Raw genomic sequence first — 15,430 nt, forward strand, 5'->3', positions numbered from 1 at the left:
TTAAACATAAAGTCAGTGGTAAATATTTTTGGTTAATTAAGTAGAAAAGATGGTTCTGTGTGTTGTCTTAAAATGTGGTAGCCGTACTGATAAGCAAGAAGATGGTATTACGTTTCATAAGTAAGTTGATACATGTTCGTGATAATTTATTTGTATTTTATTATATATTTTAATATCTGTGACCTAGTGTTTCTTTAAAATAACTTAAATTATGGATATCTTTATCTAATGGTTGCATTTTGACCGCTTAAAAATACTATATAACGTAAAAAAATAGAAAATTATATTTTAATTCTGAGCGTCTAGTGCGAGCACTTTGGGCGAGCACTAGCGAAATGGTCTATGGTCTCGAACATTTGTAGATGAATGAGTTGGCTCGCTCACAAACCAAACGCAAGGCACGCGGCTTCATTTAGCAATGCAACGGGTGGCGTCTAGATGTATCTATAGTCTAAGGTTCTGATGGATTTACGAAATCGATTGGGCAAAGCGCAACGATAACCTTACGGTTGCTTTCTTCTACTGAGTGTTTTATACAGATTCGATACAATAGAAAATGCTGCTATCACTACTTGGATATTTTGATATGCATGCTTATTAGGTTTATTGCGTAATGCATGGCTCGTTTGTAAATTATAAATAATTGATTGTAATTTGAATAATTATGCAGTTTTAAATGATTAAGCAAGATTGATTTTATACAAATAACTTTTGTGCATTTCATAGCAAACTTAAATAGCATTATTTATTAATTTTTCTATATTATTGATTAATTGAATTATTAAATTATTTTTGCTAAATTAGCTTTCTGTTGATATTAGATTGACTCGCATAAATCGCTTGTTTTGCAATTTTAACAATATTATGTTGCAAGATACATTGTAGTTATAAATTGATGGTTTCCTGCAAAGTCATGCGGACGGTAGACACCTACATGTCAGCAAATTCATGGACTCGCCTTACTTACATTGTTATAAATTACTGGAAACCAGGTGGTCATAGAGACCACCAGTTGTTTATTCTACCAAGGTGCAGAACCAACCTGCCACTGGTAATGCCAATTGGGAGAGTGATAACTATGTTCAACGAAATTGCTTCGGGTGTTGATATATTCCACCTACGTGAGAATGAGTTTAGGTGGATGTTGTTTTATAAAATCTTAAAATAGGGTCTGCTTAGCTCATCCGGTGTACTTCCTTGTACCTATCTAATTCATCTACTGATATATCTCTTTTTTTATGTAATACTGTTATATTTATATATCTTTGTTTCTAAATGTCATGTTGTGAACGTCTTAAACTTATAATTTGTAATGTCCACAATATGTTAAAAAATAAATGAATTGTATTGAATTGAATTGAATACTACGAAAATGTAGTCAGTCCTTGATTAATATTATGCACTCATTGTAATCGTTATTATTGCGTTTTGGCATTATTTATTTATTTATTTATTTATGTTATGACTAAATAATTAACTAGCAGAATGAGTCATTTTATGCCTTCTCACATTGCAAGAATAGTTAGACGAGTAAATACATTCTTCACATTTAAATTTCTTTTCACCAGAATGAGTCATTTTGTGTTGTTTCATATGACCTGACGTTATACTCGAAAAATCGCACTCATCACATTTAAACGGCTTTTCGCCGGAATGAGTCATTTTGTGTGATTTCATACTACATGACTGTATACAAGAAAAATTACATTGATCACATTTAAATGGTTTTTCACCGGAATGAGTCATTTTGTGTAATTTCATACCAGTAGCATGTATGCATGAATAATTACACTCATGACATTTAAATGGCATTTCACCAGTATGTGTTGTTAATTTATGCGACTGCAATGTACGATATGCTAGACATGAAAAAACACATTCATCACAATGAAATGGCTTTTCACCAGTATGACTAATTTTATGTAATCTAAAATCTCGAGTAAACTTGGACGTGTAATTGCATTTGTCACATTTCAACGGCTTTTCTCCAGAATGATTCATTTTGTGTAATTTCATATTACCAGATTGTATACATGAAAAATTGCACTCATCACATGTAAATCGCCTCTCGCCAGAGTGGGTCATTTTGTGTAATTTCATATAACTTGGTTTGCTGCATGAGTAACTGCATTCATCACACTTAAATGGTTTTTCACCAGAATGAGTCATTTTGTGTAATTTCAAATCATAACTTTTTTTACACGAGAAATTACATTCATCACAATTAAATGTCTTTACACTAGAGTTAGCGAGTTTCTTCATTATTTTATGAAATGGTTTATGGAGTAATAATTCAGCTAACGTTGTAAATATATTATAGCAAATACCACAAACGAAATTTTCTTTATTAAATGAGTTTTTTGTTAATTTTATAATAGCTACTAATTCAGATTTTGTAGCATTAGACTGAAAAACACTACGTTCATCATTTAGCATGGTGTTTTTATCAGCAGGATCTCCACAATAATCTTCCACTTTTTTTTTAATGTCTGGTTCGTCAACCTGAATGTCATTATAGGACACCTCTGATATACTCCATGAAGTTTTGAGACACTCAACCTTCGCATTTTCGATTCTCCCAGTGATAAACTAAAATAAAATCTACAATTAAAACTTTACTTACACAATAAAAAAAATGTAAAAAATACAAAAAAAAAAAGTCCCCATCATCAAGAAAACATTAGAAGAAATCGCTATACTCATGGGTTATGGCAGCGTTTCTTAACATATGGGTCGCGACCCAAATTTGGGTCGATTGGTATATTTAGTGGGTTGTGAAATATTAACCCTTTACTGCATGATTTTTTTTTTAATTTTAATTTTTTCTTGGTGTCAAAATGCCTTGTGAATGAAAGGAAAAATCTTTTTCGAAAATTCTATTAAATTTTGTATGTTACTGCGTGGTGTTGCAGACTTACGACAAAATATTAAATTTCAGTATGACAAAATACAAAACCAAATTCTTTATTCAACCAATTTCAATCTTCTGTACATTTTAATTTATTTATTTACAAATGCGGATTTTCGCGTACATACGAATTCGTCAACTGTCAAAGCAGAAATGCAGAGACTATAATGCAGAAATGCTTTATTTCTTGAAATGTCCAAACAAAATCGGTAAAGTAGAATGTTTATGATAAAACAGTTTTCTACGCATCGAAAAAGGATATTATTTGATAATTTACACAGATGGCATTGGCTATATCGAAATAGTTTGAAATGTCGCAAATTTGCGACACTATGCAGCAAAGGGTCAAAACAATATTCTTACCAGCATTTATAATACACATACTGGCAAGAATAATGTAGGTATTGAATACATTTAGAATTGACAGTGGTCAAAACTAATAATTTCTTTCGAGACGACGTTTTCGTTGTGTCTCTGTTACCCTTATTAATTTTTGCTTTGTTTTGTCTCTACCTTGTTTTTGCTATAGTTGATTTACTTGTACTTTTTATTCTAAATGTCATGTTGTGAACGTCTTGAATTATGTGCTCAATGTGTCTTTTTTAAATAAATAAAGTAGTCTGCTTATATTAAAGTTCTTATAATTTATTCTACACACAATGTAAAACATGAATACAACGAAGCATTTTACAACGTTTTTCTTAGCTCGTATTCTTATTTGTCCGGTGGTTGTTTGTCCGGTACAAATCTTGCAATCGATTTTTAACCAACTTCCCGACTAGCTAGACATTTGAGACTTTTAGAATATATCAGAACACGATGCCGATGCACTTTTTTAATACTTTTAGCCATCTTTAATTAGAATTGATTTCATTTTCAGTTAATTCTGTTTTGTATGAAAAGTTATTTCGGAAGAAATCCGTAAAAAGTAAAACTATTATTGGTTGCTATGTGGGTCCTAGCAACTAAATTATTAATATTAATATATACGTGCGTTACTATGCAAATCAATATGACATTTTAATAGGTATTATTTCTATCAAGTATATTTTTTTTTGATCATTTAAGCTAATCAAGTCAAGTTTATATGATTCAACAGAAAATTAAAAAAACGTTGTATATAAAAAGTTCTATTTATCTTGTAATAATTTAGAGACGGTTTTACCAATGATCACCAAGTAGACAGGCCACAGTGTGTACTATGCTGTGAAGTATTTCTATTATCAATGAATACGGGATCTTCATTCATTCAATTATCATTGAAACATAATAAACTTAAGACATTTTGAAGCTATTTTATTTATTTTATCTTGGGTGGAGAGCAGCGCTCGAAATGGTAAATTTTACGAACCGGAGCGCTTGTTCATTTTCTGAAAATATTAACATTGGCAGTTATCTAATTCTATGTGCGTTTTATAAAAATAAGTGTGTTAGATTTTTTTGTTATATGGCCTATCCAGCTCAAACAGTAAAATTATATTTCCACGAGACGGAATGATAATTTTGCCTATTTTACGAACCGGAACGGCGCTCCGGTGCGCTCCGGTCCATTTAGAGCCCTGGTGGAGAGGTTATCTTGCAGATCGTAAAGGTTGAGAAACGCTGGGTTATGGATTATGTTGTTTGATACTACGAAGGTAGAGCAACCATATACTAAGCTTCGAGAATAGATGTTTATTGCGAACACTGTGTGTGTGCTGCCAAAGCACATTGTATGTATTATATGTCTTATCTCTGTCTTTCTCTCATGCAAAACAAATAATTCATGACATATAATATATGATAATAATAAATTGAATATACCTGATCATCTGGTGTATATTCTGATGAATAAGAGCAACTGGGTTGAGGTTCTTCGCAATTGAATCGCGATGGAAACTCGTCCTTACTCTCAAATGGCTGAAAAATAAATTAGATTAGAGATTATAAGCTAGAATTATTTCATTTAACAGTTGCGTGATGACACCAATGTTACTTGACCACAACATTTAAAATCGTAGAATGCAAAAAAAGACTTTGAGAGAGAGAGAAGAAAGAAGAAACGTATTTATAAATATTAACAAGATAAAAATAACTTTTTATTTAGGTACGTTTTTAAATTTTCTGTTGAATCGTATAAACTTGACTTGACTAGCCAAAAAAATAGAAATATCATATTGATTTCCATAGTAACGCAAGTATATATTAATAATTTAGTTGCTATGACCCCAGACCCCTGGCAACCAATAATGGTGTCGAAATAACTTTTCATACAAAACAGAACTGAAAATGAATTCAATTTTACTTAAAGATGGCTAAAAGTATTTAAAAATGCATCGGCGTCGTGTTCTGATATATTTTAAAAGTTTCAAATGTCTAGCTAATCGGGAAATTAGTTAAAAATCGATTGCAAGATTTGTACCGGACAAATAAGAATACGACTTAAGAAAAACGCTGTAAAATGAATCTACCTGACTGATTGTTGTCCACGCTGATCTAGAACATCCTGGGTGAGAATCTCCATAATTAATTGGAGGTATCTTGTCTTCAATCAGCTCTTCCTTAATATCATGTCGTTGACAATCAGTCTTCAATCCTATATCAGTGAGGATTGTTGCAGGGCGCTAAAATTGTAATTATCAACCTTAACATCGATATAAGTTAAAATATAATTTTTGAGAGTGAGTTTGTTTTTTAACGTAATAGATTCTTGGATTTCCACTGCGTATACACTTTCATTCTTTCGTTGACGTTTCAGGCTCTTTCTAGAGGCCCAATGGCGGTTCGACAACTTTCTGGGTAGGTAGTGGGGTTTAGCCTTTAAATATTAAATATACATACTTCGTTGGGACATATTGTGTTCCGGATGCCGCCAGAGAGTGCGACACTTCGTACCCTTGTGGTACAGCTACAAGGGTTCCGTCGCTGTGGCCGGCCCTCCCTTAACCTGCATCAGTGCTACAAAAGTGATCTAAGTGCTGCAGGTCTGGCATGGCGGGAGCCGCGAGGGTTGGCGATGGACTGAGGAAAGTGACGCTAACTTGTGTTTGCCCTATTCCCCGATGCTGGGGGAGGTGAAATAAGATGTTACCAGTGACTTTTAACTAGAGAGCTTTTTGGTAAGGGTCATACATAATTTGACCAGACGTCCCGTTTTCAGGCGGCGTGTCCCGGTGTCCCCGAACACAGCTTCGGGGCGCGAAAATGTCCCGTTTTCGAAAAGAAAGAGACTTGTGACCAAGATACAGAAATATTTAATGAGTATTCACTTTTTTCTAATTACATTAAACCGCAAAAAGTGTCTGAATGGAACACTGGGAATGTTTCAACCGAAAGTCGTTGGGTGGAGTTATTCAAACACTTTCGCGCCAATAATTTGGATCACAAATATTTTCGTATAATTATTGAATATATTTTATGTCTGCCCGGCACTAATGCATCAGTAGAAAAGGTCTTCTCTCTTATGAATAAGTTGTAGACGAGTGAAAAAACACAGTTGAAAGTAGATATCCTCAAAGCAATGCTAATTACAAAAGGAAATTCGAAAAAATCCTGCCAAGAATTTCATTCGTTTTTAAAATCAACACCAGCGGGTCTATTCTATACAAAAAACCGCTAACTAGGGTATGTTTGTATCAAATTAATAACACGTATTGTAACAATTATAATTAGCCGGTATTAATTGTTGCAATAAATGATATATTTTAACGGCATGCCCCCTGCCTGTGCTAAAATTTAGAGCATGAGCGATAGAGAGAGAGCGAGAGACAGTTTCGACTGATTAACTGATTACAGTACAATTACAATTATAATATTTCAATATAAAATGTATGTAAAAAATACTAACACATTATCACGTTAGCACGTTAGCGGTCGATAGTCGCCTTTTGTAAAGAATAGACCCGCAGATACACTAAATTTGTTTTTCGAAAAAATATAACATCAGATAAATTTCCATGTATTCATACCTGTGTGTACTTTCATTAAAAAATAAAATAATATGTACTATTAAAAAATATGTAGGGACCCAAGCGTTGTACCTATCCGCCAACTCAAACATACCTACCGATAATCTTCAAATGAATAAATAAAATAGATTACGTACCTAATACAATGACATATTAAATGGACGACTCACTTCATACCCGGCGCGCACGAGAAATTGTGCATGAAAGTCATTCACAGATGTATAGGTAGATGTCACGTGACCATTGACGTATCCGTTTCCATTATGCGATACAAGCTTCGAGAATTTATAGTAATATAACCTTTATTGTAATGGCGTATTAGTGTCATGACTCATTGCGTTAGAAACAGATTCTCGGTTACTTACGACTTCTCGGAGATGAGACGCAAGTGAGCCCAGCGAATCACAGGCGACTGACTGTCCAATGGTTCCTGTCATTCAATTGCATTGAATAAACATTCATCAATATCTTAAAATGGCATTTTATAAATAATAAATAATACTAACACATGCAAAGTGATATCCCATCTTTCTTGGAGTGTTTAGTAGATTTTTTTACAATTTTTAACTAGGCACATTGGCATTTTGTAACACAATAATAACGGTGGAGTCGAAACCTGACAGTCAGAAATTTTGTATGGGCAGACCCAGCGGTGTCGCCAGACCGCTTGCAAGCAGAATGTTCATTTGAGCGTAGGATACCGATATTAAAATATGAATTTCGCCATCCGGCAGACCCGACACAAAGTGAGTGTCATTTTATTTTCTAGATGATTCGTCCATATTAATGCCATTGACCTAATATGACATGAAAAAACATTACTATCTTGTCAATTGTAATGTATGAAAGTGTAAGGCGCCTAAAATGGATAAGTACCTACGTTTTTTTAGGTGTCCCGGTTTGGGGGAAAAAATAAATGGTCACGTTAGTCATACAGGAAGATTTTAAAGTCTATTTTATTGGCCAAAACTAACAGAAATTAGGTAAGTATATAACAAAATCGATTTGAAAAACTAACCTCAAAACTGCAATCAGCATCCTCGATATTTTCTTGTTTTATAAATGTGTGTCCTGAACCGTTTAGGTGTATTATGGGTACGTCGAACCATTGCTGTGTTTCTTCATCAGGATTGACATCGTCTGGTTCACGTTTGACGTCCATTTTGTGTATTCGTGTGAATTCTGTCGCAGACACAATGATTTATGAACTAGGTAACCGTGACCGTGGCAGGAGCACCACCATCAACCCATATGGCAGTGAGTAGTGACAGAAGAATAGGTACCGCAACCACCAACCATCTCAAGTTAAATTGGTATGATACGGAAGGCCAGTGTTGCCAAGTCAAAATTTAAAATTTCAGTAGAATGTGACAAAAAAATTCAGTAGATTTGACAAAATATCAGTAGATTTCAGATTCTGAATACCTACTCATTGAATGACCAATTCTTTTCTGGATTTTCAAAAAATTACACGTAAAGTAATTAACGTCTCGTTTTTTTAGAGTAAAATACCGCGTAAGGTAATTAACGTCTCGTTTTTTTTAGAAAAAAATCAGAAAGTTCAAAAATAATTAGCGAGGGCTTCAAGAAATATTCCATTGCAAACTTATTTTCCAAATTTTCATTGCATTTCATTTCATTTCAGTGCATTAATCATGTCAAGTTTACTATTAACATAATCATGAATTTACTCACAAATAATGGAAAACACAAATATTAGTAGATTTTAGAAAATGCAATAAGTATATCAGATAGGTATGATTTAAAAATAAGGAAAGAACTCACCTTGTGCAGATAACAAACGACCTTGATGCTACTTTAGAATATTATGGTCTTGTAATAATAATTATGAAATAAAATAACAATAATTAAACTATTCATCACCATCTATTTATTGTTTTATTTATTGTTTGTTTTCGTTATTATTGTTTTCTACACAAAATAATGTTAGTTTATAATACGATTTATCACTACACTTAAGTAGGCACCTAGATATTTTTATATCACTGGTTTCACGATTACTACTAAGGACAATTTAAAATGTTTTCTGAATAACAAATGAATCAGGAAAAATATTTTAAGAAGTTCAAAGGTATCAATATTAACAAACTTGTATTAATAATTTTAATATTGCTATAACTGCTGCTATCGGAGAATGCTAGAATAAAACTGATGAAAATTAAGGGCACAGTAGAAACCATTTTCGACTGTCTAAACTCTAAACAATCTGATGAAAACAAAACTATAAAAAGTAGGTACTAGGTAGGTACCCAGTTGTTCCTTGTTCGAGTTTCGAGATCCCATTGTTTGGTGTAATTAAAATAATTCCTGATTATAGAAAGGAAATCTCTCCATTCGCGATGTTTTATTCAGTTTTATTTTCATTCTAAATATCATGAGAAAGTTTTAGTTATAGATATGCCACCATAAATTGTCCGGTTTTCGAATTTAGTACTAAGCTCACCACAGTATAAAAAATATTGAATGATATATCAAAATCAGCATGTGGCGCTCTCACTAATCGGAAGACTTATAAATTGTTATATCATATAATTATGTACATTCAGCTTTACTTGCTGAAAGGTTCTTGAGAAACCTGACCTAAAATTTAAAATTGCTATTCAGTAATTAATACCTAACCAAATTAAATGTTCAAATTTACTTTATGTACCTGAGCCGGATCCAAAAAGTATCATTCATTCGAACTTACGTGCATAAGAAAAATATTTGAAACCAGAAGAAAAAAGTTTTTTTGCGTTCTAAAAAAAATATTTGTGGACAAAAACCCTTTGTACTAACAATGATTGAAATGTTTGAATAATGTCTCTTGTTCTTCGGTTTCCTTCTTATCAGATTATCACTTAACAATGATGCAATTGTTCATCCCCATTAAATTTTATTTTTTCTGGTCACACATAGCATAGCATTAAAATATAATGATTATTGAGTCATGTTACGTTATGGTGTGACGTTTTACGTAATGTAATTAATAAATAATAATAGGTAGGTATTAATTTATTATTTTCTAAGCAATGATGATGTCAGTGGGTTAAAATGCCGGTATTGGGTAGCGTAACAATGCATCCTTTGTTAATTTAGAAGCGTGTATCCAAATCAACAAAGGCGTGCGTAAATCTTTTCAACTTTATTAATAAATTCACCATCGTTGACTTAAAAATATGGGAAATAGCCAAATATCAGTAGATTTCATGAATTTCGAAAAAAAATCAAAAATTCAGTATATTGGCAAAAAATATCAGTAGATCTACTGAAATTTCAGTAGACATGGCAACGCTGCGGAAGGCGACTGTATCCAAAACAACGTTAATAAATTGTGAACAATATTGCCACTACCGAAAATCGGATTCCTAATAAAGCATATTTTTTACAGATAAGCGTGTAGGTACCTACCTACCTATTACTATACCTATCAAAACATTACAAACAATGTTTTAATCCGGGAAAATAACATTCTCAGATGATACCACGATAATTATTGTTGATGAAAAAGAACACACAGAGGTCATGCACCGGTTAAAGTAGAGAGTCGTAAAAACGGAATCCTTAAGGGCAGACGTGCTCAGCATGGGTCAAAATTGAGTTTTTTTTTCTATTTTCAAAGCATGATCCTAGTCATACCTTAAACGTTGCAAATAATCGATTTATATAGTTTTGAAGCCTTATTATCCGTTATATTTATTTTAAACATTTGATGACTGCATAAGGTATTTTTATTACATAAAATAGTAGGTATTCTTTCAAACCTCTCGCTCTTATGTTTTATAATATAGTCATATTTCAGTACATAAATGTGCAGTGGTGTTCATATTTTTTACATTTATTAATTTTAAAACGCATTTATAAAACCATCAGTATAATTTAAATCGACATTATTATAGTGAAATATTTACGATAAAAAAATATATTAATAATCTCTGTGGTTCCGAATTTGACAAGAATTAGGCATTTTATTATTCAAAAAATGGGCAAGATTAACACATTTGAAGATAATTCTAAAGATACTAATTATAAGCTATGTCTTTGACCATTCAAGTGTGATAAACATCCTACGAATAATGATTGCTTTATAATAATTAATGACCTAAGAATAAGGTCGTATTTTTTTGAAAAACGCCATTTCTTTTGGCATTCCCCAGAGGTTAAACTACAACATACGGCCATAGCCATAAATTGACAAACTATACCTAATTGAAGAAGGGAGTAAAATGATATTAACGCGCGTATTTGAACATGTACCTAACCGATTTTTTTTTAACGGTACCTACATGTTCAAACACGCGCGTTAACATCATTTTGCTCCCTACTTCAATTATAGTTTGGCTAGTTTTTTAAAAATCTATTATACCTTGCCTAAACAATCGATTTCACAATTTAAAAATTTTCAATCTTTAATAAATTCTTTATAACAGTTACAAACAAACCTAAGTGATCTTTCTTTCTGTAATGATTCTAACATCAAGGTCTTTTCTTTTTCAAGTAAATGGTAACGTTTTTAGTCATCTTTATTCGATTTAAGAATAAATACCCCCGTCGCCATCACGAAACAAATTGACGTATTCACACCTCGACGTACGCTCTCCGATTGCCAGCGAGTCCAAAATTTCGTCGCGACTATAAATAGTTGAAAATTATTTGCCGTTTCACTGAAGTAACGACTTATATCGGTTATTATACGAGGACAATTTTTAAGGCGTGCATTTTTGAAGCAAGTATTAATAGACAATTTTGAAAAGTTTTTAAATAACAACTGTCAGAATTTTAAATGAATGGTAAGTATTTAATTCAAAGTATCGGTATAAGCCCGCCAGTTTTAACGTTGAATGTAAAATATTCGTACAGCAAGAAATAATATTAAAAAATCAGTAGTAAAAATAAATGATCATTATTTAAATGACATGGGCCAATAGATAAAACCAACATCCATTATTATTTTGATAGCATGAAAAGTAAAAAACATTCAATGGGGCGTACGGCATTTTAGGGTTACCATTATCGCATATAAAGTATATTAGTCTATGCATTCATGAATATCGGTAAGAACAAACTATTTATGATTACATTATTATTAAAAGAAGATCAACTAAGAAGTCGCACAAGTGCAGAAAAAAGATCTAGATAGACATTTCATACAACAAATGTGAATAACCTCAAAGATTAAATTAATAATTGATCAAAAATATAGGTAATCTAGGTAGGTACTACAAATATTACAGAAATCATATTAATAATTTTTTTAAACTAAGTACCTACATTTTTATAACAAAGTATTGTCTAATTTTATAAAAAAAATTAATCTCAGTTTGGGAACAACAATAATTGATAGTATGATATTAAATTTAACTTAATTAAAATTGTATGCTAAATTAATTAGTTAGGGTTCGTGGATTTTTTACAATTTCACATGTTTTGGACTCATCACTACAAAAAATGTTTTTTTTGACGTCTTTTAAAATTACTAATTTAAGTATCTAAGTATATTAATTATTTATATATGTATATTATTATTTTTACTATTAGTGTAAATGCAGAATCAGATAGTAATTTAATATTGTCAATTTATTATAGTATGTAATACAAGACCATGAAATTTATTGCCAGCGCTCCATTGGCGAGCCAAAAGTCTGAGGACAATATATCGTCCGATTTGTCTATGCTCTGATACTGATCAACGAACGAATAAAAAAGTCGAGCTGTCAAAAGTCAAATGTTGCGATTATCGGAATGTCTTCCGATAATCCTAAAATTTTGTGTTATTCATTTTATAATATGTAGACTTGCATAAAATAATATAACAATAAAAACAAAACAAATGTTTTCTTTTATGAATTTCATAAATACAAATAAATAAAATAATTGATAAATCTCTCATTTTCTAATGTTTGAATTAACAAATTAATCAATATTTATTTTAAAACAATAACATTTTTTTTTCGTTCCGAATGATTGCGTATTAACGACAAATCGAATTTACGTAGTGATTGACGGACGAATTCTGACAACTCGGAGAGTAAAATATCAACATGTTTGAAATCCAACGAGAATTTTCAATAGCCTGGCGACACTGTTTGTTTACAAGCTAACCGTTTTTGTCCTACGCACTCCTTTCGATTTCAAATTCTTTCTTTCCTTTTACAATCCTGCTAGCGACGTGTCGTGTTGTCAATTATTTTGATTGCTGAGTAAAATACTTAGATATACTACATAATATCACGTGGCAATATATTTCATATTCAAGCACGTGGCAAGTTGAGTGCGGTACTAAATCGAGCACCAATCGAAGCATTGTCTACTACAAAGAGGTATGTACAATTAATTTTGATTCTTATATCAATTAATACCACAGTATAGCAAACTTACGCTACAAAATAATGTTCCTTTATTTTCCACTATTGTTCCATAATTGCCCGATGGATGTTTTAAGTGAATGTGATCGCCACTAATGTGTTGTCTTTCACTCTCTTTTGTCGTTATCCCATTAACTGAAGGAATGTAGCACGTATGTGCCGTTTATAATGCAATTACTGCACCTAATTTAATTTTATACTGAGAATCGAATATTCATAATGGTATAGGGAAGTACAAATAATATACATACACTTAAAAAAACTAAATAATCTCTGTAGTTTGTGTTTGTTTGTTTTAAATGCCTTTTTTGATGAGACCTGACAGCTGATTACAAAAATTTTGTGGTGGCCTACCTCTAAAATGTGTGAAAATCACACACCTACTACTTGATGTAAAGAATTTCTTATAGTAAACTGTTTTCGTAATGATACAAACATTACAATGCACACCTATATGGTGATTTTTAGCCATGTAAATACCCGCCATGTTTACATGTCAATACGCCAGAAACATACTTTTATCATATCACATGAGCTCAAGTGATGGTAGGAAAGCTCATGCATGACATTTAGTAAAGAAAAATGTACAGTGTTGCTTTACTTAGTGGGTATTTAAAAGTCTCAGAACCAAACTATCGCTACATCACCATCGTCACGTATGATAGTAATGTTTTTTTTTAAATTTATGTAAGTTTCTGACATATTCATCAAAATTTGATACATTGAGACATACCTAATATTATTATTTTTTTCTTTTATTTTCAGTTTGTACACCTTCAAGAATGGAAGCGTACTTGGAGATGTATGTGTCCGATGACTCTTAGAAGATTTCGCCTTGAATCCGGCATTCAACAGTGTTAATCGAAGAAGAAAAAGGGAGAGAACTTGGGAGATGGCGACAGTGTATAAATCAAAGGAAGATGCTGAGAACTCAGTAAAAGAAGAGAGTATTTGGAGCTTCCACTACAGGAATAAAACTAACCAAGGAACAAAAATATATTTCCGCTGTAAGGCAGTTAAAAAAAGGGCTCAGCAATGTGATGCTGCAATTTATTTATTTTTTGACTGCAAAAGTGATGATGTCTATCTATTTAAAACAACTGATCCCCATTCACATGATAATGCTGAAGAGTTGGCCCCTGTAAGGTTGTCGGATGACGTCAAATTGGAAGTTAAAGCTCTATTTGATTTAAAAGTAAAGCCTAAACGAATGATGCAGATACTTATGGAAAAAGGATTCCATCTAAAGAAAACACAGTTAGCAAATTACCTGGTACGATTAAAAAAGGATCTCTATGGACCAAGTCAAATCAGTCTTGGAGAACTAGAACAGTGGTGTTTGGATCATTCAACAATACCGGAATGCGAGGATTCGGCGTACGTTGTCGCACATCGGATAAAATATGCCGGTGCAGATGATTCATCTGAATTTGGTGTATACATATCGACGAATCGCCTTTTGAAAAATGCGATTCTAGCAAAAAATATCCATGCGGATGCCACATATAAATTAGTGTGGGAAGGCATGCCTGTCTTGATAGTAGGGTGCACGGATTCCGATCGGCACTTTAATGTCACTGGCATGGCAGTCTGCTCTCATGAGCAAACGGCGGATTTTAAATTTATTTTCCAAGCCCTGGTCACTGGTGTGGGTAATGTTAATGAAGTGATTGACCCGAATTATCTCGTATCAGATGCGTCGAGTGCTATACGCAATGCGTTTAGAGACGTTTTTGGTTCTAATAAATTGCAGATAATGTGTTGGGCCCACATGCGCAGAAATACTCTGAAAAAAGTTGAGTCCTTGGTTGATACACGATATAGGGTGGAGGTGATGGCAGATATAGACACGCTGCAGTTGGCGACTTCGAAGAAAATATTTGAAAGTGCAGTGCCGCTCTTCACAAAGAAGTGGAATGATATGGGTCAAATAAATTTTGTTACCTATATTAATTCGCAATGGCTGACAACGCACCAGAATTGGTACGAAGGCTTTGCTGAGCGAACTCCATCCACTAACAATGCATTGGAGGCATTCAATTTAAACATCAAACGAGAAGAAACTTTCCGAGAAAGGTTGCCTGTAGCGCGATTTCTTGAATTGAGCCTTCAGACAACCGAAAAATGGTCGAAAGACTATTTTCTGGGAACAAAAATATTCCACTCCAACACAACAATTGGGCTAAAACACTGGACTGACGCATACCAAT

General features: G+C 32.7%; 2 protein-coding genes across 3 annotated transcripts in view; one reads left to right on the plus strand and one right to left on the minus strand.

Annotated features, from left to right (window-relative positions):
• Nucleotides 1–15,430, plus strand: part of LOC147076407 (uncharacterized) — a 493,316-nt gene that overhangs the window by 422,334 nt on the left and 55,552 nt on the right. The window lies entirely within an intron of this gene.
• Nucleotides 2,870–8,172, minus strand: LOC147076436 (uncharacterized). Its single transcript, XM_085940265.1, has 4 exons — nt 7,874–8,172; nt 5,359–5,511; nt 4,712–4,807; nt 2,870–4,278 (listed from the first exon to the last, which is right to left on the minus strand). The coding sequence occupies exons 1-4, from the start codon at nt 8,015–8,017 to the stop codon at nt 4,252–4,254; spliced, it is 420 nt and encodes a 139-aa protein (XP_085796391.1). The 5' UTR covers nt 8,018–8,172; the 3' UTR covers nt 2,870–4,251.

This window comes from Rhyacophila brunnea, unplaced genomic scaffold, assembly GCF_057557595.1.
Source record: "Rhyacophila brunnea isolate RB1 unplaced genomic scaffold, BYU_Rbru_1.0 scaffold_13, whole genome shotgun sequence".
In the NCBI taxonomy this organism is placed as follows: domain Eukaryota; kingdom Metazoa; phylum Arthropoda; class Insecta; order Trichoptera; family Rhyacophilidae; genus Rhyacophila; species Rhyacophila brunnea.